We start from the raw sequence: 22,298 nt of genomic DNA, 5'->3' as shown, positions 1-22,298 counted from the left end.
AATCCCTAAAAATGTTTATTTCTTCCTTTTAAAAAACTTATGGGAAATTTCCAACATACACATAAGTAGGGATAATTTTATAACAATCCACGAAAACCATATCTTCTTAAAGCAAAAAGGCCACTTAGACCTGCTACGAGGCAGCTAGTGTGTGGTGCCATATTCCAAGAGGCCTGGACCAAAGAACCAAATCAGAGCTGGGTCTCAAAGCTAACTGCCTGCTCGGCTTGTCCCGGCTTTTCCATTGTTGGGTTAGATCTTCTCAGAGCAGACGTGGCAGTTCGGAAAGAAGCATGTTTATGAAGACTCCAGAGAACAATAAAGCAATAAGAAATAGAATTTTGTCCTTAAAGTTCTTACTCTTAGGTCTGTTCGTTAGCGCTTCGGAATGAACAGAAACTCTCAAGACAAAAAAGGAATAAACACGACTAGACAAAAAGCTAATAAAGTACCTGCATGTTAAAGACTTCATCAGAGCTTTCTGATTGCCCTGTAATATTGCTTACTTCAGCAGAAGCTTGAGAGGACAGTGAGGAGGAAGAGTATCTGTTGACAGCTGGGTAACTTAATGGGCTGTTTTGGGGGGAAAAAAACGGTCGTTAACTCAGTCTCTGAATTGTACTTTATCACATGCCAGCACAGTATAAAAGCAAAGGGAAAAAAAATACATCCCATTTTGTTGTCTCCTGTTTGCCGCAGTATAATCAAATGTTGGAGTTTATTTCTCATGCTGTTGCTATTTTACCAGTGGCAGATGTCTGCAGCTGCCTGGCGGGTTAATTATTTCATTAAGGAATAGCGTATTTGACAAATTGTGCCATAAAGAATGAGAGAATCGTTCCAGATCATCTTGTGAAGATGCCAAATTGTAAGATAATTCAGAATGTGACTTACCTGCGCCTAGGAATTACCCTGGTACCATCTGGGCTCATAGAAGCAGGTGCTGAGTTTCTACACACGCGAGGGCTACCATTAGGAAAATGGACTGGACTGGCTTGTATGCAAGCAGAGAACTCCTAAAGATGCGGTAAAGAAAGTATTTTAGACATTATTTATGTGGGCACAATAACTTGTATGATATGTTAGTATTCTAGATGCACATCCTACTTGTCATGAAATCTTTATTTAGAGACCTATTAAAGTAAGTTTTAATATTATTACACCTTCCCTTGTTTACTTTTTTGTTTTCATAAAGGGTGAGTGTGGCAAATAGAAGACAGTGTGATTGTCATATTTGTGTGCTCCTTGGTAAAACAGTGCAGTTTAGCAGAAAAACCAAAAGATGTCACTCTTGGATACTTCATCCTCCTTCCATACAAAAAGCAAATAGCAGTGGTCAGACTGCCCCACCGTGGACACTTTGTGTACGCACCTGTATCCCTAAGCTCGACTTCATCACAAAGAACTGATCAACCAGCTTTTTGTGAAGGGGTCTCATATCTTGAGGTACAAACTTCTCATGCACGGCCAAACCAAATTCCAGAATCTGTGCCTTGATAATAACATAAGGAAAAAACATACATCAAAGACTACCACTCACTAAATGCCTACTAAATGCCCAGCACTATGCTATGCTTTTTGCATGCATTATTGTTAAACCTCTCAATTCTATAAGCTAGAAACAATCGGCACTTTATAGATGAGGAAACGGAGGCTCAGAAAAGTCCTGTGTATAGTAAAAGACAAATGGAGATTTGAACTTAGGTCTGTCTGATTCCAAAGACTGATTTTCCCATGGATTTTAGATCTGTAATAACAACTCTTCTTTTAATAGTTGTGTGTCCCTTTGGCTCTTGGGGCAGGGAATGGGGGCAAGAAGGGGCAGGCCAATTACCCCAGGGACCCTTTCTCTGATGGCACCCTCTCTTCCACTTTACCTTTCTCTCTTCTATTTGGTTCTTCTGTATCTTTCCCATCCCACCCACAGATTTTAAAATCTTCAGGGAAGAAGGAAAAGGAAAAAACAGGAATGCTATAATAGTTATTATGCTTTTCATTTTTGTTAAAAAAATAGTATTCTTGTGCATTTATAATGCAACAAGGGAGAAGCCCCTACTTAAAAAAAAAGTTTTCCTGCTGTGAGGACACAAAAAGAGATGAATTTAGACTCACATTTCCTTTGTTCAACTATCAATAGTACTTGCTTCCTTTGATTTGAATACAACTGTCTTTTACATTAAAAAGAAACACCTCCATGTTAAAGTAGTCAAAAGAACACATTCCACAGGCTGAGAGATCACAGATCACCACAGGGAATTTTGTCTTTACAGTTTAGGAAGATTCAAGACTGAAAGCTTGTCAAACCGGATGGACCCTGGAGGGTTAGAGTGCCCTACAGCTTCCCTAAGGGGCTGGAACTCTGGTGGCTCACGCTCTGGATGCCCACCTGCCACCAGCACATGTGCATGAAGATAAAAACACCCTGGAATCGTGATCAAGGTCACCCGTGACAGAAACAGTTTGAGTAGAGTCTCTGTCTGAGGCATAACGAGAGAGGCCGAGTTCTGGATGAAGGATGAGTGAAGGAGATGAGCCTCCATGTAGGAGCCTCCCAGCTGTCAGGCGCCCTCCCTTTTGCCTAGAAAATGTTGCAGGCTGGTTCTCTGGAAAGCAGAGGCTGGCAGGGGGATTTGGACGTTTATTAGGGAATATCCTTGGGATCACTGCCTGTGGGGGAGAGAGGCAGAAGGAGGAGTCGGGTTGCACTGCTGGCCTGTCAGCCTCTGCCAACGAGAGCTTGCATGGTCTATCAGAGTGGTCCCGGGTTGCTTGCATGGTCTATCAGAGTGGTCCCTGGTTGAGCCCGAATGACTGGGCTTTCTATCCCCTTATCGGACGCAGGAAGGTGAGGACCTTGGGTGAGGTGGCTCTCTGCAGCTGAAGCAATCCCTGAAGGACCTGACAGGTGGCAGTGTCTGCCACTAGCTCTCCTAACAGCTGGGGCAACAAGTCCTTTCTGGGAGGAGCATGGTGCCCAGTGCATCTCCATGCCACTAATGGCTTATCTGAACTCTTCACATAGGTCCAGAGAAGGTGCCTTCTCTAGTCCAACCCCTACCTCTGTTTCCCACAACGATGACCTGTGAGAGAGTACTGACATTTCCTAGTCTGAGGCTCCTTCCACAAGACCCGAGGAACATCAGTCATCAGGCAGGGTGTGGAAGAAATTTATTTTTCTTGAGAGGCTTCTTGGCACTGAGCTACCATTTTAACTCTGGGGTAAGCATCCAGTCAGGCTGAATACAGCTGATAGAATCCTGGGGTGAAGCAAACTACTCATGAGATTCTACTCAGATAAAACACAGATTTAAAAATCAACAAAGGTTAAAGTCATTCCCTAATCCTAAGTGTTCAATGGCCCAAACTGCTCACTTTTACCATCTGCATTACCCTGAGGTCATACTGGGAACTTGACTTATTCTCTATTTCCTTGCACGGCAACTTCAATCACTCCTCTCTTCTTTCCAGAAACTGTACAACTAAACTCATTCCAGCTATGGGCCCTTGCCCATGACTCCTTCCCTCTCCCCATTAGCAGGTTTTGTGGACTAAGCCTGCAGAACATAAAAAAGGGACTAAAATCAGACACAACCTCATTTTCTAATCCAAAAGAGCAGGTTTTGTTCATTAATTTGGTACTATCAAATCATACATATTGCACTTTTCATGGGAATAAAATATCCTCCTTTATTTTGTATCCAACCCAGACTTCCAGCCATAATGTCTCCTACCTCAGAGATAGGAGCTACTCAATAGAGACACAATAGGCCACAGATCAGTCACTCCAGCTCTTTGCACTTCATGGTGCCAAACATATAAAAATACACTATGTTTCTTTGGCATAGAAAATGATGAGGTTGTACCTAGTTGTGTCCGTATCATATCATCTATGGGCTTAGTCTGCAAACCATGATACTGTTTTAAAGCAAAGTCTACTGATGGCCCACTTCCTTATTATAACAATTTCATTCATTCATCCATTCATTTATCACTAGTTGGCCTGTATTTATTTGAGCACAAAGTTTTGAGTGAAAAGTCAGCACTAAGCCTACAATTAGTCCTTAGGGAGAAAACATTCAAAAAACCTAAGAGACTACATGAAGCTGTTTGTTAGAGAAAGAGCTGCCATAATCTGTTCATTGTTAAATTTATTTTTACATCAAAGTGGGAAGGAAAAGTGGAAGTAGCAAGTTGGGATACATTACAGGTGAATCTGTAACCACTGATTGCCAGCTTCAGTTAGACCAACATATAGACAGGTCAGTTGGGTAAGCAAGCGCAGATCTACACAGAATAGAGAGAAGGTGCTTGGCTTCTGCTCCCCTTACCTGCTCAAGCATCAGCTCTCTTAACCGTGCAATTTTCTCTCCATCTTCAGGGTGACTTAAAATATATTCCTTGACAAAGAACGCCTAGTAGGAGAGGGACAGTCAGTCTACTTGAGCTTAGTTACAAAAGAAGTAACAGAGTCATTTTTAAAGATCTAAAATCTTTCAAAGAGATGACACCATTACAAACCAAGTATGGGGACAGATGGAGTAATTCTTAGTGTGGACAGCTGGTCAGAAAAGGCTCATAAGGAAAGGATTAAAGGGAGTCCGAGGCTGTGTAATGAGCACCTTTGGTAACACAAGCCCAAATCAACACAATTTATGGCATTATACCCTAAAACTGCCTTAAGATTCAGTGTGACCTACATGGTACAACATGGATGAACCTTGAAGACGTTGTGTGAAATAAGCCAAGACACAACAGTTACTGTATGATTTCACTTATGTGGAATAACTAGGATATGCAAATTCATAAGAGACAGAAAGTAGATGACAGGGTATGAGGGGCAGGGTATGAGGGTGGGTGTGCTGGTTTGAAACTATTATGTATCCCAGAAAGCCATGTTCTTTTAATCCAATCTTGTGGGAGCAGATCTATTGTTGGGTGGGACCTTTTGATTAGGTTGTTTCCATGGAGATGTGAACCTGCCCATTCAAGGTGGGCTGTACTTCCCTTGCTGGAGTCTTCTATGTGAGGATAAAAGGCAGAGACATTTTGGAGAGAACAGACAGAAGCTAAGATATGTAATCCAGAGTTTGCCCCCAGGAGAAGCTAAGACAGAAGCCCAGAGACACTTTGGAGAAAGCTACGGAAGCCAGAAGCTAAACCGGGGAAAGGACCAGCAGACTCCGGCCATCTGCCTTCCTATGTGACAGCAGAACCCCAGATGCCATTGGCCTTTCCTCGGAGAAGGTAACTATCTCATGATTCCTTAATTTGAACATTTCCATGAACTTAGAACTGTAAATGTGCAACCTAATAAATCCCTACTAAAAAAGCCAATCCATTTCTGGTATATTGTATTCTGGCAGCTTTTAGCAAAATGACACAGTGGGGAATAGGGAGTTAATGTTTGGAGTGATGGAAGAGTTTTGGTAGTGGATGGTGGTGACGGCTGTATGACAATGTGAATGTAATTAATGTACACTTAAAAATGGTTAAAATGGGAAATTTTGTATAGTATATATGCTACCACAATAAAAATAAAAAAAAAAAAAGATTCAGTGTGATCAAGATGGTAACCTCACCTCCCATGTTATTATACCTTTGTATTTAAAACTGAGCAGATAAAAAGTCCATGTAAAATATCTTCTAACTGTGATCAGACTTTTCTATGACCATGAACCTCTTTATCCAGGAAAATGATTTTAAGGACATTTATCAAACAATCCTGATCCCTTCCCTACTTTTATTCATAAATCCACTTTTATCCTAAATATATCACATCTTAGGAAAGTGGAATAAGTGGGCATCACAAATGGCTCTATGTTTACTTAATAAGTGATTCTGTGTTAACTGTCACCCCACGTTTGCACAATGATGTGTGCACATATTTTGAAAAAGGATTCACAAAACCCTAAGAAATCACATCTGAAACCCTTCTCTCAAACAATACCTAATCCTCACCTCTTGGTACCTGGAAACCCCACCGTTAACCGCAGCATCTATAACTCCATTCAGGCACATGGTCAGGGGATTAATATTCTGCATCTGTCTTGTCTGACACTGACTAATCAGAGTCTTCAGCTGCTGATTCTTATTTTCCAACACTTCAATTGCATTTTCCAGAGGACTCATTTCTACCTGGGAAGAAAATGAGTATAAATAGATATTGAATTTTGTGACACCCAAGAACAAAGACAAAGCAGATCATCCATATTCTGAATTATCTATGCTCCCTCTTGGTTCCCATCAATATCTCTATGAGGGGACATCCAGTAGACTATACAAGGATGTGTTAGTCAAATTAGCTGTTCATTAATAAGGTTTGGAAGGGCAGGTGATTATACTCATTGGTAGGAAGGTGGTTTGGATAATCAGTAATCATTAATTATATATTAATTAGCACAGCAACAAACAATATAACCCTTAAAAGAAAATCCAAGCATTTCATATCTTTTAAAGCTTTTTTTTCCTTTCAAAGAGCTAAGTATTCAGAGACCCTGTATATTATTATCACCTTCTTTATCATCATTCATGAAATGGACTGGATGTCTATTTGATGAAAATCACCACAGGAGATAGAAAGATGCATTACAGATCCTCGGATGTCGAGGAACTTTCAGCCTAGTTGGGAACATGGGACAGTGCCACATGGACCTCACATGCACATATAACAGCACCATACATCAGCACAAGATGGTACACAGTTGGGAGTTATAGGAAACAACATGATCATATACACCGCAGCATCTATTTGCTGAAGGAGAGCCAAAGAGATCCATAATGACTTAAAAGTTCTGAGCTGTTATGGGAGATCTAATTGTGAAAATGATAAAAGTGCCCTTCAAATGTATTGTTTTATGATTGTTATTATCTTTGACATTCTCTTTGAAGAGAAGGTATGCCAAGTGCTCAGTGCTAAAGTAATCCAGGCTTACAACAAGCACATTTAAATATTGGTTCTTTCAGTTAAGGAATTTAATTGTAGTTTCTGAAGGTAACTTATATCATCTTAAACCAATACTGCAAAGTACTAGAATAATTTGATTGTATCAAAATTAAGAATGTATTATTCATCAAAAGACACTATAAAGAGAGGGAAAGATAGAAAGCAGAAAGATATTTTTAATGTGTATAACCGTCAAAGAGCCCATGTACAGAATATATAAAGAATGCCTACAGATCAGCAAGATAAAGGCAAATAACCCAGTAAAAAATAAGTGGAAAACTTGAACAGCCACTTTACCAAAGGAAGAAATCCAAATAGCCAGTAAACATCTGAAAAGGTACCCAACCTCACTTATGATCAGGGAAATGAAAAATAATACAATATGAAATACTGCTACTTAGAAAAAAACGAATATGACAATATCAAATAAAGGTAAGATTGTGAGCAATAGGATCTCTCCATTCCTGCTGTTGGAAGTTCAAAACTGGTTCCATCACTTTGGGAAACAATTTGGCATTATCTCCTAAAGCTGAAGATATAGACATCTTATAATCTGACAATTCCACGCCTAGTCATATATTCTAGGAAAAGTGGAGTAGGAAATGTGTACAAAAGTGCTCAAAGCAGCATTGTTCAGAACAGACCCCAACAATCCACATGTCCATCAATAAGAGAATGCATTAACATATTGTGATAAGGTCATACAATGGAAGGGTACAGAGCAATGAAACCAAATTTTAGTCACCTGCAAGGATATGGATGAATATTGCAAATAATGTTGAGTAAAAGAAGCAAGTCCCAATAGAATATATGCAGAATGTTATTTATATAAAGTTCAAAACTGGGCAAAACTAAATTTGTTTGTTTAGAGAGGCCTGTATAGGTAATATACTAGGAAGGAAATGAACACTGTAACATTCAGGACAGTGGTAAGCTCTAGGGGAAAGGGAGGGAGTTATAGGTAGGGAAGGGCACATGGGAAGCCTCTAGGGTGCCGCTGGCAATGTTGTATTTCCTTACCTGAGTGTTGGTGGTAAATGGGCATTTACTTTCTAATTATCTGTGACATTAAAACTTTGTTTTATGTACACAAAAGCTAATCAATAAAGGAAAAGTGAGAGCTTCGATTAATTAAAAATTAAAAAGTAAACAAAACACAGACAAAAACAACTTGAGAAAACATTTTCAACATATATTCCAAAGTATAACTAGTTCCCAAATACTGGAGAAAACTAGACAAAATCATGAACAGTACACTAGGAAAAGAGAGAGAGTAAATAAATACATGAAAACATATCAACTTCATTAGTATTCAATAAATGTAAAACAACAACAAAAAACATCCCCAACAGCCTAGATTATTTTTGGTCAATTATTTAGAAAGATTAAAATAATCTACAACACCTAATGCTGGAGAGGATGCTGGGAAAATGGGTAACTCTCGAAAACAGTTATCCCCTTATGGAATAGGGCATAAATTGATACATCTCATCACTTATACATGAATCAAAAGTTAAAATGTGAATATACTTTGATAGATCAATTCACTTCTAGAGAAATTATCCTTAGGAGATGCTCGAAGAGATGAGGAAAGATATGTGTACAAAGAATGTCCATCAAAGAATCATTTCCCCTAACACCATATTGTGATCTCAAATACTCTTTATCACTAAAAAAAAAATCAGGAGTCATTGGAGAAATGGCTTTTTGCAGGTCTGGAGCAGATTTGCCAGATGAACCAGAAATGTATTGCCATACCAGAAAGCAAGGAAGGTGTCTGGGGGGTAGGAGTTAAAACAGCTGACCTTGATCTGTTTAATCCCTTTACTGGGGGAATTTCCCCCGTTCACTCCCTTTAGGAGGGGGATGTCCCTGGGGACAGAAAAGAAGGCTGGTGACCATGTCTAATCTTGTCAGTTGAACCTCCAAATAAAGAGACTAACAATAATCGCTTGCAAGAAGAGATGTTATCTATGGAATACCCTTAGCAAAAAGTCCCTAGCTAAAGGATTGCTTATAGTGAACAAACCCAGAATCCACGAGGCACAATTCCCTGGAGAATGTCCCCAAGAAGCCAAACAACTTTCTGTAGTATAAAATGGAAATGTCTCATAATTTAAATGTGCCCTCTGTGTGAGGAATCCCTGAACCTTACTTGGAGACTCCATCTATTATTCCAGATTTGTATTATTGATGTGCTAAGGTATCTCTTGGCTTCATCTGACCTCTTGATTAGCTTGAAATTATTAGTAAAATTTGATAGTGGGCAAGATGGCCGACTTGCACATCTGACTTGACAATCCTGTCCTGTGTGTTAGTGTTAGGTCTTTAACAAAGTCTACTTGAATCCTGTCAAATGGACTCAGGAACCAACTTGAAGAGGCTTCCAGTGGCCAAAGACGGAACAATCTGAAAATTAATCAGGATAGTAGCTGCAGTGGATTAAAACAAAACAAATAAGGATAGTATCTGCATGCATTAGTGCACTAATGATACTAAGTACAAACCCAATCAAACAAAAAGCCTTACTGGTCACCTTTATAGGATGTTAGGGCACCAAATTATTATTTTGAAAACTGGCAAATAAAGGGAAAGAATAGAGCATTTGCCTTCCTTTCTTATACATTATGGTAACCAAATAGTTGATGAGGGCAAATTTCTTTGTAGGAGTAGTCCAACTAACAAATAAGGAACAATAAAATATCACGGTTTTGCAACTCTTAATGAATTAATGGATCGCAGCAATGATCACTGCTGGTAACATCACAAAAACAGACTAGAAGCACATAACACTGCCTATGATATAGTCTTGCAAAAACAAAAACAAAACACCACCACTTTATCAACTCTCCAGATCTAACAAACAATTTACAGGAAATATAAAGAAAATGTTAAATGACCCCCAGCTGGGATGGAGTCTGCAAAATCCAGTCTGAAGGAAACGCTTCAGGATAAACAACCTGGTTTTTCAACAACAACACAAAAATTGCAAGGGGTAAAAAATGATGTGGGGGGAGGTAACTACAGATCAAAAGAGAGCTATGAGACATTTCAACCAATCACAAAATGTATATGCATCCTTATTTGGATCTGGATTCAAAAAATAAATAGAAAAAAAAAAGACTCTTGGTGAAATGTGAATGAACACGGTTGGTTTATGATTCAGGAGCTATTGTTAATTTTTTAGATGTGATAATGAAATTGTGTGTGTGTGTGTTTTGTAAAGATATACTGAAGTATTTGTAGATAATGATATGATGGCTGAGATTTCAAAATCGGGTGTGGGAGGGAGTGGATGGAGATAAAATTGGCCTTTTTGATTGTTGTTCAAGTATGATGATGAGTTTAACCAGGATCATTATATATTTTCTCTACTTCTATATGCTAGAGCTTAAGTTTAAAAAGGCATCCTCAGCTGCTGTGTATAGAAATGACTGCAGTGGATAAGGGTAGAAGCAGGAGACTTTGTAGGCTACAACTACAGAAATCCATTTGTAAGGCAGCAGCACCGTGGGGGTGGTAAGGAGTGGTTGGCTTCTGGGCATATTTTGAAAATAGAGCCACATGATTTTCTGATGGATTTAATGTGAGGTGTCATAACATTCTCATTCTCTCTAGTTGGATTTTAAAAAATTATTATTTCTATCTTTTGGTTTTTAATTTTCTATTTTGTTTAAAAATTAATGACTTTTATCAGAAAAAAATAGTTTTTTGTTTGTTTAAAAACAGAATAAATAACAAGTATGGAGGAAACAGTAGTTCAAAGGCATTGTTATCTTAAGCAAAATTTAATGGGCTATGACTTAGAAAACAAAGGTCCACAATCTCATCTGAAAAGATTTCCAGAATCTTTCAGATTTTAGCATTGCAGATAAGGAATTTCAATTAAATTAAATTCAGCATATATTTAGTGAGTACTTACTTCATGCCCCTGTTCTTGAAGACTTTGTACACTAGGAATTAAACCAGTAAACCAATAACTTTACTGGGAAATGGGGGCATTCCAGACAGCAAAAACAAGAGAAAGATACAGAGGCTCTTAAGAGTGGGCTGTGTTCAGGGGAAAAAAATAGCTCCAAATTGGTTTGACAGAACATCAGATTGCATATTCTGATAAAGTAGGCAGCTGATTTTCAAAAGGTTGGGTTTAGTAACGCTGGTTTTTATCACGATCAGCATGCTACTTTTTATTAGTTGTTTGTGTATAACATTTCGGGGGCTGGGGCCATTGGTGAGACTTCCTGGGATTTAATGCTCTGGGTAGTGAGTGGTTGAAAAGGTTCTCTGAATCCTTAATGCAGCATGGATGACTAAGAACACTTCAAGGGTTGGGCCCTTGCCATTCAGCAGGAGGCATAACAATAAGGCCTTCTGAGCACTGTGTTTAGCAGCCTCCCCTCTTCCATGGAAGGCACCAGGGTGTACCATGTAAACAACCAGCTTTTGGGAACCCTTGATTCAGACCATATCGAACTGCACTGATGCAATCTGCTGCATTCAGTTCAATTTGTTCAGGGAGGCATATTTTTTTGGCACTGTAAAATGAAAATCTCATTAAATCTTAGCTTCACTGAACACAAGATGCTGAGGGACAATGCTTAGAGAGACTCCAGGTAGAAGTCATTCTAGGAAGATACTTTGGGCAGGTGCTGCTCTTGCTTATTCATTGATATAATAGGCTTATCATCTAAATAAGGAAGGGGCCAAATGATATCTTCACGATTGGCCCATTTTCTGTTAGATGGAGGACTGAGGCAATCAAAGAGCTGGCCTCAGCCATAATGGGCGTGCTCAAGTGGGGAGAAGGGACATGCCAAGGTTGCAGGGCTGGCAGCTGAGGAGCAGTGCAGGCAGCAGGCTGGGGTCTCACCCAGATGTGGCTGCCTTCAGAACCGGGGACCGGCACTGGGGGGATGCAATACAACCAGGGGGGTATGTTGAGTGCTATGGTTATTGGGTTCTGTAATGACACTCAGTGAACTCTATTGAGGACTGCTTGGTAAAACTAATCTACCATCATCCGTTCTAGGCCTAATTATAACAGCATGGACTCACTGGGCTTCAGGTGGCATGCTGGGCTTTACAGGCACGAATACTCTGCTCCCAAAAATCTCAGTTGTCCCCATGCTTATGAGGAACTAAGGCTAAAGGAGATGAACATAACTGGATTTGGAGTCAGAAAAGTCTGGGTTCAAGTCTGTCCTTTTTCAAGGTCTTGCTCTGTAGCATTTGTCAAAGACTTTCAACATCTTGTTAAAAATTGTGGTATATCCACACAGTGGAATGTTATTCAGCTGTAAAGAGAAGTGAAGTGCTGGCACATGCTACAACATGGATGAACTTTGAAGATAGCATGTAGAGTGAAATAAGCCAGGTAAAAAAGGACATATATCATATGATTTCTCTAATATGAAATACTTAGAATAAGTAAATTCATAGAAGAAAGCAGAATAGTGGTTACCAGGGGTGAGGGGAGAGGAGAATGTGGAGCTATTGCTAAATGAGTAAACCTTTGGTTTGGGATGATGAAAATAGTCTGGAAATAGTGGTGAAAGTCACGCTATTGTCAATGTACTTAATGTCAAAGAATTGTCCACTGAAACTGGTTAAAATGATTTTGTATTTTTACCACAATTAACAATTGTGAAACTGGGGATAAGAATACATACCTCATAGCTTTGATATGATGTTTAAGTAAGACAACATAGATACTGTTCTTAGGCCTGACACCAAGTATTGATGGCCACAAAGCTAAAATCATTAGGGGAGCTGGACTTCCAGCCTTCTAACTCAAGGGCCTGACCAAGTTCTGTCCATGCTATGATCACAGCAGTTTTCAAGGAATTCCTCTGGCTGGTGGACTAGGACAACTGAACACTCTCCTTAAGGGCTTAGTAACAGTGGTCAACATCACGAACATTCCATGACTCTGAGGGCTTCCAGGGACTTTGAGTCAAAAGCAGAGGCAATTAACATACAGCACGAGTTCAGGTGAGCAACTCTGATGAAAAAGTTCTTGAAAATAAGCTCTGGTCCTTACCACTTCACGCTTTTCCACTTCAAACCAGCGGGAAATTCCAGGTAAACTCTGTACCAAGTATAAGGATGTTCTCTCCACCCAGAGACTCTACAAATACAAAACGTATTTAGTCCCTGAGTTTCCCTTCTTTCTAGGTACCAAGCTATGACTAATGTTTGCCATTCAGTTTTACCAGGTTTTGCTTATTTCTCTCAGCTTTTCGTTAGTATTCATTCTAGTACTTCAGTAATCCCTTCACATTCATGAAGCTATCACAGTGAGATACTGCTGAAGCGTATGTTAATAATTCTGTTGTATATTGTCGAAGTTTTTTTTTTTTTTTAATTTTTGTAGGATAAATGATCTCGTACGTCAGACGGCAAGCTTAAACATATAAAAATAGCCCATCCTGTTATATTCTTTGTCTCTCTAAACTTCCAAATTCAACTTGAAAGTCTCTGCATCCAAAAGGTCAAGATATTTTTATCTGGAAGGTGTAATAGCATCAGCTAGTCAATACTGAGTAGAACAAAAGAATCTAAAAGGAGGAGAAGACTTTAGGGATCCCATAGCTCAATCTTTCTATTTGAGAAACATGAAGATGAAGATGAAGATGAAGACACCAAGCCTCAAAGAAGCAATGTGACTTACACAAGCTACATTCTAATAACTGGCAAAGCCAGCACTAGAACTCAGCCATTAAAACTTCAGACTTTTTCTCCATTGCATATAGCACTGCACCATGTTTCCTCATGCCCATCTGAACTGCTGGCATCCAGGTGGATCTCTATTTCACAGCCAGGCTCTTGGCAGCCGGCACAAGCATCCCCAGCAGCACGTGTAATCACGGATGCCTTTGGTAAGAGCTGCTGTTGGTCTGTTTCTCTTTTGTCAACCAGGTCTCTGCATCTATACCTCATTTTTCTTATTTAAATAAAGTGCCATACCAAGATGATAACAAACTTTTAAAAATTCCTGAAATGCTGCCATGTATTCAACAACAGGAAATGGAAGGATTCCTTTGTGCTAGCCAAGATGTACTGAGATGAACACGGCAGAGTCCCTATGAGAGGAGCTCACAGTGTTCCAGTGGTGACAGGGAGGTAAGCAGATAAATAAGAGCTATGAGCAAGGGATGATCAAGGTACTGGGGGCAATGCAGGAGGAAGCAGGCACACGTGCCATTCTGTGGGAGGAGGGCAGCACTTCTCAGAGGAGGTGACACGTGAGCTGAATTTTTGGAGAGTGAGTAGGAGTTTGCCAGGAGGAGAGAGTGGGGGGAGCGCTGCAGGCGGCAGGAAGCAGCATGAACAGAGACACGGAGCGGTTTGTGAAAGCGCATGGCAAGACGTGAAGAGAGAAGTTCAGTGTTGCTGGAGCAAAAAAGGGAGGGTGGGCAAGGGGGTTGTGGTGATGAGGCTATGGAGCCATTGGCATGGAGCCAGATTCCAAGGAGCCTGGCTGGCTCTACACGAAAGGGCAAGCCCCTCTGAAGGATGCAAGCACAGAAATAAGGAGGCCAGATTTCTTCTCTTTAGGGAGATCTCAGTACCACTGATAAATATTTAGTGATGGCCAGGAGAAAATGTGATGCAGTGGAAATCGCAATGGAGAAAGAGTCAGATGTGGGTTCTAGCGCTGGGAATCAGAATGTGACTTTGAGGGCAAGCCAGGTGCCTGAATCCAGGGAACCTTCGACTTCTTATTCACCGGAAGCTATTGCAAGAACTATACATGAACTAACTAGATCTTTAATTGGTTTTGAAGGGCAAAAATAAAAATATAAGTATCTAGAAAGGGCTAGAAAATGATCATGGATCTTTGCAATAACATCCCAATAGTGGTTTCCAAATGGTTTCCTCACCTCGATATTTAGTACAACAAACCTTGCACAGGGCTGGCTGGCTCTTTACTCTGCCCTGTCATAACTTTGCACAACTATCACAACTTCCCCTTCTGATCACTTTGATGCAAATAATTCCTGGAGTTAATGCTGGAAGCACTGGGAACTGATACTTAGGGAGAGCTGACAAGGAGAGTTTATATTATGCAATCATTATTGATAGTGTTAAGAGAATGTTTCTCAGTTCAAGTAGAAAATATCTGTGATGAAAGAAGCTAGGCCAAGTAACCCACAAAATAAGTTTGTCTTGCATTCTTTCTTCCAGGGGGAATTACTCACTAACTGGGGATCCATTTGGTCTTACTATGTCACTACTGTCAAGGAAATGGCAGATTATAATTTATCTGCTGAGCAATCTTGGTCCTCTCCTCTAGTGGGGCTGTAAGAAATCTCATCCCTTTTTGCTGAGGGAGCTCTGAATTAGCAAGGCATATTGCAGCTACTTGGAACAGAAAACTCAACATGTGATAGAGTCCAAGATTTGCCTTTACACTGGGTCCTCTCAGAAGTTCTAATTACACACTGTTCTAACAAGAAAAGGCAATAAAAGCACAGAACTTTCCCTTCAGACCAGCAGTTCACCCAAACAATGTTCTGCCTCAGGAATCCTCTTTCTCCCTATTCATTAAATATTCTTTACTCATTGCACTCCATGCTGTCGGAGAATTAATATCCTGAGGATCCTACAATAGTTCAAAATGAATGAATAAGAGGACTGAGCTCAATCAAGAGTTCTCAAACGCTCATCTGACGATCACTGGCTTCAGGACCAACCACAAAAAAACTGATTATGGGCTTCCTCTCAGATCTACTGAGTTGTAATTCCCGGGCCGATTAGAAAGCACCCCATTTCACTCCAATGTACAGCAGAGTTTGAGAACCACTGGACTAAATGGTTTCTACAATCCCTTCTGCCTATCACATGCTATTCTGAGTAAATATTTACTAAGGGTCTTGCTCCCAAGGAGCTTATAGTCTATCTGAGGAGACAACATGTAATAAGAACTGCCTGGTACCTTGAATTCATTCTCCTTGTCTTTAGTTCCTTTATGAAACGGTCTGTCATAGCGGAATTTCCAGATGTGATTTACTTTATAGAAACTTTTGATGTTGTCCGGAACGCCTTCTCTCTGCAGCACCTCCTGGCTCTCTGGAATGGGAGTCACGGCATATATCTGCAAATCTAGGATTAAAGAGTCAAGGAGGGAACTCGACTTGGCAAACTCTGTGGAAGTCCGGCTGCAGCTGACTGTGGCAGAGAAAAGAGTGGGTAACAATCTGGCGTTCCCATTGGGTCAAAGTAATTTAGAAAACTGCCACAAAGTTGCCAACGATTCAGCTCATGAATCCTTTCTTAAACTATAGGCCTTGAAATAGATGATGCTGACAAGGTAGGAGACTGAAATTTATATGACCCATGAATTTATATATCACTGATTTCACGGGGTTGGTGAAATGGTTTGGATCTCAGATACTCAGAATTAGATTAATCCTAATTCTTGATCATGAGACAGTCCTTAGTTCATGCATGGTCCATTTTTTTAGTTTTTTTTTTTTTTTAATAATGTGTAAATACCTGCAACCACCACCAAAGAGAGAAATGAGACAAAGAATGATGATAACTTACATTTATGTGTTTGACCTTGCATGCCCCAGCTTCCCAATATTTGCAGTAACCATTGTTGCAAATCTTGAACTGATAAGCAGAGTGTTTATAGTTGATACTTTTAAAATATTTATCAAAAGGGTATCGATATTTGCGTATTTCCTCTCTTCTCAAAGGAGGAGAGCAAAATATTTTTCCTTATGTAATCTTTTACTCTTCTTGCATTTTGGTGTCTGTTTTGAAATGGAATCCATAATCATCAATGGGAATTTCAGGTCTTCTTTAACACCATCAGTTTCCAGGAGGCGGCAGAGGAATTCAGAAAGGAGTGTTGGGGTAAATTTCCTTTGTCCTTAGCTCTTACATGATTTCAGTTGAGTAATTTCAGGTTTAGACAATGGTAGTGGCAATTGTATAGGCTGTCCAGGATGGCACGGCCAAGAGCCCCCAAAAGATACAGGAGTACCTCTTTCTTATTCCAGAATAAGAATATCAGGGCAAAATGGGATGAATGATGTGCACCAGTAAACAAAATGCTATCACATCCTTGAACTGAAATAGTTTCAACAAAGTATGACAGAGGAAAATGATTCTAAGGGAAATAATTAAAAGAGCTTTAAAAGAAGGACTGAGATAGAGAACAATTAAAAGGAAAAAAATCTTCAACAGAATCTTTAAGGGATTTCTTTTCAACTGATATGGTGATTAGAAAAAACAGAGCAATTAAATTCTGTTCAGAAAGAGCGAAACTAAAATTTGGTGAGAAAGAGGGAGTGTAAGAACATGACTGTTAAAAAGGGACCAGTGGCTGATCGATCAACCTTGAACAAAAATTCTCTGTGGCTAATGGCCAGTGGGACCTAACGGGAATCCAGCCCTCCTGTGGATGTGGATACACTGGGCTTCTGCCTGGAAGATGGTCTCATCGGGCTGGTTGGCGTGCTGCATGGCGATGGCGTGCGGGAACTCATTCAGCATTCTCTGTTGGAAGGCCTCCAGCCTCTCATAGTCATGCCCTCGACACACAAACTCCTTGTTCTGGAGATGAAACCGAAAAAGAAATTATGACTATATAATTAATTTTATATATTAATAATTGTTAATTACTATTAATCAGAGTATTAATTACACAGGGAAGCCAAAAAATATGACGCTGGCAGTAATTGACCACATGTCCCATATCAATACACCATAACAAAAAAAATTTCACTGGAGCATTGTGAAAAATGTGCCCAAATATTAAGGATGTAGAGTGAAGACCATGCACTTTGCTCTCTATTGTTTTAAAATGATCCAGTAGCATGAACCTCCACGTTCACTAGGCATAAGGTACAAAGAGCATCTGATTCTTAAAGTACCGAAGTATAAAAACAAAGTGATTGTGTTCCCTCTAAATGTTAACGAGCACAGGTGTTAAAGATTATTTTTATAAACTTGTTATCAAACTCATGTGGATAAATTCAGTTTGGAGGAAAAGAAAGTAAATGTAACCTTTGAAAATGCATTTTATTGCATTCTTGCAAAAGGCCACCGAGATCAGCCTTAACACTTTCAGTGATGGGAGCCCACACCAAAAGAAGACTGAGCCCATCTGCATTCCAGCTCTCAGAAGGGCTGGCACAGGAAGCTTCCCTGCCGTAATCAGCTAAGCTCAGATTCTTGCAGCCAGGAATCCTGTTAACTGGCCAAGGCTAAGATTGAATATTTTTAGGGCTTTGTTAAATGTTGGACATATTTTTGTCAATTTTTTTGTGTTATTTAAAATGTGTGTGTGTGTGTGTTCTGTGGGCCATGACTCTCATTCAGGTAAGAATGTGAAGGTTATCCTTAGGCTATAGAGCTGGAAAGATGGGCAGGTTTCCAAAAAGTAGCTGATGGGTTTAGATCTGAGGGAAATCCTTCTTAAAGTTTGATGATGAAATTATAATAGTTGAGTATAGTCACTGACCAGGCATTTTGGACAACTCTTATTTACTCCTCACAATCTTGAGAAGTCATCACCCCCATCCCTCCGTTCCATTTTGTAATTGGAGAATGGAGGCTCAGAGTCTTTAAGGATGTTGTCCAAGGTATATTCTGCTGGGTACTAGATTCAAACTCAGGTCTGATTCCAAGGCCTGAGCTCTGTCTACTTTGAACACAGCCTGATAAGTCCAGGATAAACTGCTAGGAAATATCAAGACCAAGGAATACTGTGGGCTCTCAGGCACCCAAGATCATAAAGAAAAGGAGAATGGCTGGTAGTGGGGGGGTGGCATTCAGAGTTCTCAATGTTTCTCAGCTCTAAGAGGTCCCTGATACTACATAAAAGGCTCAAAGGAAGAACTGTGGGCCAAAGTGAGGGAGTTAGAAACAGTTTGTGGGCATAGGGCTCAGGGTTGCAGCTGAGAAAAAGCAGCTGAAGGCAAGTAGAGGAAAACAGGGAGGACAGGCTCTGAGAACCTGCCATACTTCCCCACAAATCCCTGAACAAATCCTGATCCTTTGAAAAACACACAAACTTTACTTAGAAATCAGGACCCCAAACAATTCTATATTGTTTCAAGAATAATTGAAAGCATTATTCAATTAGAATAATTAAAGCATTAATGTTTTATTCTACTCAAAATATAATAATTTTGCGTGATAAAATGAAAAAGATAATACATCCCTTCCAGCATATCATAGGAGTCCCTAAATGAATATCGGAAGGTCCTAATAACTGAGACGTACATAAAAAATGCTTATATGCAACAATAGTTTGTTTCAGTGGCTGTAAGTACATTCCCAGAGTTGTGCAACCATGACCACTCTCCAATTTCAGGAGATTTTCATCATCTCAAAAGGAAACCCTTTGCCCATTAGCAGTCAATCCCCCATTCTCTCCTCTCCCAGCCCCTGGCAACCATTAATCCACTTTCTGTTTCAATGGATTTGCTTACTCTGGACAACTCACATAAATGGAATACACAATATTTGGTCTTTTGCATCTTTCTTCACTTAGCAAGTTTTCAAGTTTCATCCATGTTTTAGCATGTATCTGTAATTCATTCCTTCTTATGGCCAAATAGGATTTCATTGCTATAACACATTGTGTTAATCCATTCATCATTTGATGGGCATTTATGTGGGTTTTTACTTTTGTAAACCATAATTGTATTATTATGAATAATACTGCCATGAACATTTGTGTATAGAGATTTTGTTTTCTTTTTGTGGATGTATATTTTCAATTCTCTTAGGTATATATATGTACAAGTGGAATTGCTGGGTCATATATGTCAATACCCATTAATAACTCATTTTCCATGAGAACAAAAAATGACCTAGATCATTCAATTATATATGTATTAATTTATTTGGGCTTTAAAAATTATTTTGAAATTGATCAAACAACATAAGAAAGTCTTTTATGTTGTAGTTTGTTTTTAAGTGGAAAAACAGATTGGAATTTGATTTCCCAATAATAGGTCTAGCCTCATGATTCTGAAGAGTGCAGTGTCCTTTAGAAACCAACAGAGGGTGAGCCTTTCTTTCATTTGGAAAGATATGCCAAAATATATTCAGAAAAGGTGTTTCTAAAAGATGATACAGAGATAGATTTATTCTAATTAACTTAAGAAAATTTATTCTATTAGCTGATGCAGTTTTCTAATTTGCTAAACTCCCTTTAAAATTCTGGGTCTTAAACTACTTTTGATTTTTAAACTTTACACTTTTAATTAACATTAATTGCTCTCCATTAGATACATATCTAGGGTACCTCACAGCACACTTTCCAGGCAAACTCAGGGTTTGATGAGGGGTGCAGGCTGAGTTTTGTGGGCCCTAAATAGTTTTGCCTTTGTGGGTCCCATCCTCCACTAAAAAATATTAAAAATTATATTGTATGAGTAATTTAGTGTAAAGATCAATCTGTCAACATCAATATTATATAATACATAATTATGTAACATACAGTATTATATAATACTTTCTTCAACCTAAAAGTTCATTTTTTTCCTTCTGATTTTTTTTAAAGAAATTAAATCAGTTTCAGAGGTCCCGAAAGAAGATGGCCCATCAGTACTGCACCTTCTTGTGCGTAATGATCCACTGGCTCTAGGTATGATGTGGAAGAAAATGTAATTTTTTACTTTGCTTGATGTTGTGCCTACAAAAGGGGCCCCAGAGCAGTGGAGTTAAGTACTGTGGGGTCTCCAGCCCGCTGTGCTGCTAACAGCTCTAGAATGCTCGCCACTCAGAACCTGGATCCAGGGCAAGTGTACCCCTGGGAGTGAGGGGGTGGGGGGTGAAGAGGGCCCCGCCCTAGCATGCCCACTGTCAAGGCTTAGTCTTAAATTCATCCTCCTGGTCTGAATTTGCCACTGATTTTAAGCCAGAATCAGGCTTTCCTCTGTTTTCAGGCAGGCACAGCTGCTGGTCCAGCATTGTGACCAGGCATAATGTTGTGTGGATTCCCTTTTAGAACCCCAAGGAGATTTAACATCGTCTTTGCAGCATCCAAATACTTTGTCATTTCAATCAATTAAAGAGAATATTGGCCTATCATTTGACTGTTTGTTCCATTTGTTACTAAAGTGAACCTTTTTGCCTTATGGTGCTTGGATATTTTGGGATATATATTAAAGCATGTTATTAAAGTGTTTTTCTATATTATATTAAGATATCAGTGTGTATCAGTATTTTGGAGTATATTAATTCCAGGCTTCATTCTGAAAGGTTATTAAATCATTTTAATGGTTATTAAATAAGTTTGACTTTTGAAATCAAATCTTTCTCCTCTCTTTTCTCCCCCAAGTACAGTGCTTCTTTATCTATTTATATGTGTTGACACACTCAAAACAAAATTGTAATACAAATACCAAAATATTTCTACACTAAGATTTAAAGTTGTAATGAGTTGATTTAACTTTACAAATACGCTGAGGGAGGAGTAATTATTGCTTGGGAGGAATATTTCCTCTTTCTACTAATGTTTTTATATAAGGAATTTGTTACATATTGAAGTGTTCAATAAATGTGCAAACATATACGATATTACCTGGCACCAACGTGAAAAATGGGGAGAATGGAAGCCAATATTTTATTATCTAATCAGTGTCGAGAATGTCCAGAAAGTTTTCCTTTGCAAAGTAGTTTTTAGGAGAGATAAATTGGGATCTCTTTGCTGGGTGACATTTATCTTTTTCACAAAATAATCAAATAGGCCAAACAATACTCTTCACGTGATTCTGGAGGTAGGTTTCCATGTGATGTGGAACTGCAGTGTTTTCCTCGTCAGCATCCCCAGCTCCCTGTAACGTTCACCATTTCCCTCTAATGCTAGCTCAAATGAAAACTGAGACTCAATAGAACAGTGAATACCACACAAAGGAAACAACTATAATTGTCAAAGACTGTTCATTAAAAACCTATAGTAAACTTAGAAGGGAATAGATTGTTTGACATCTTGGGAAATTATTCTAGATCTATATGGCTTTTGCAAACTGAAAGGTCAAAAAAACAGTCTCACGATGTTATTACATGTCTTAAAAGCATACAATATCATTAATATCTTAATGTTTTCTTGAATGGAATCTATATTAGATGTATGGAAGCAAATTAAATGGTATTTTACTTACTCTTAAGAAAAATGGAAACTTTTTCCCATAAAATCCAACTCTGAAGAACTCTGGTTCAAGACGCTGCTGGTCCATAATTTTGTCATATAAAGAGGCTTCCATCATCTAGGAAAGCACAGAAGTGCTGCTCATTGTTTAGTTCTACCATTGTACAGACGAGGATATTTCTTTTATATAAGTGAGAACTTCATTTTAATTGAGCTTGCAGAAAAGAGGGTTTGTCT

At 39.2% G+C, this 22,298-nt stretch overlaps 1 protein-coding gene across 4 annotated transcripts in view; it reads right to left on the bottom strand.

Moving 5' to 3' along the window:
• The window catches only part of DOCK4 (dedicator of cytokinesis 4), a 460,132-nt gene that overhangs the window by 20,262 nt on the left and 417,572 nt on the right, over positions 1–22,298 (bottom strand). For 3 of the 4 annotated variants that reach the window (XM_037836357.1, XM_037836355.1, XM_037836354.1), the window contains 9 exons: positions 22,075–22,179; positions 17,368–17,509; positions 15,882–16,048; positions 12,984–13,070; positions 5,959–6,135; positions 4,329–4,412; positions 1,373–1,492; positions 895–1,016; positions 453–573 (listed from right to left, as the gene is read on the bottom strand). In XM_037836357.1, the coding sequence (XP_037692285.1) occupies positions 453–573; positions 895–1,016; positions 1,373–1,492; positions 4,329–4,412; positions 5,959–6,135; positions 12,984–13,070; positions 15,882–16,048; positions 17,368–17,509; positions 22,075–22,179 (1,125 nt within the window). The remainder of the gene's footprint in view (positions 1–452; positions 574–894; positions 1,017–1,372; positions 1,493–4,328; positions 4,413–5,958; positions 6,136–12,983; positions 13,071–15,881; positions 16,049–17,367; positions 17,510–22,074; positions 22,180–22,298) is intronic. The other variant, XM_037836356.1, reaches the window with a different exon arrangement.

This window comes from Choloepus didactylus, chromosome 5, assembly GCF_015220235.1.
Source record: "Choloepus didactylus isolate mChoDid1 chromosome 5, mChoDid1.pri, whole genome shotgun sequence".
Lineage (NCBI taxonomy): Eukaryota > Metazoa > Chordata > Mammalia > Pilosa > Megalonychidae > Choloepus > Choloepus didactylus.
The sequence above is the reverse complement of the archived record's forward strand: the minus strand, read 5'-3'. Positions and strand labels throughout refer to the sequence as shown.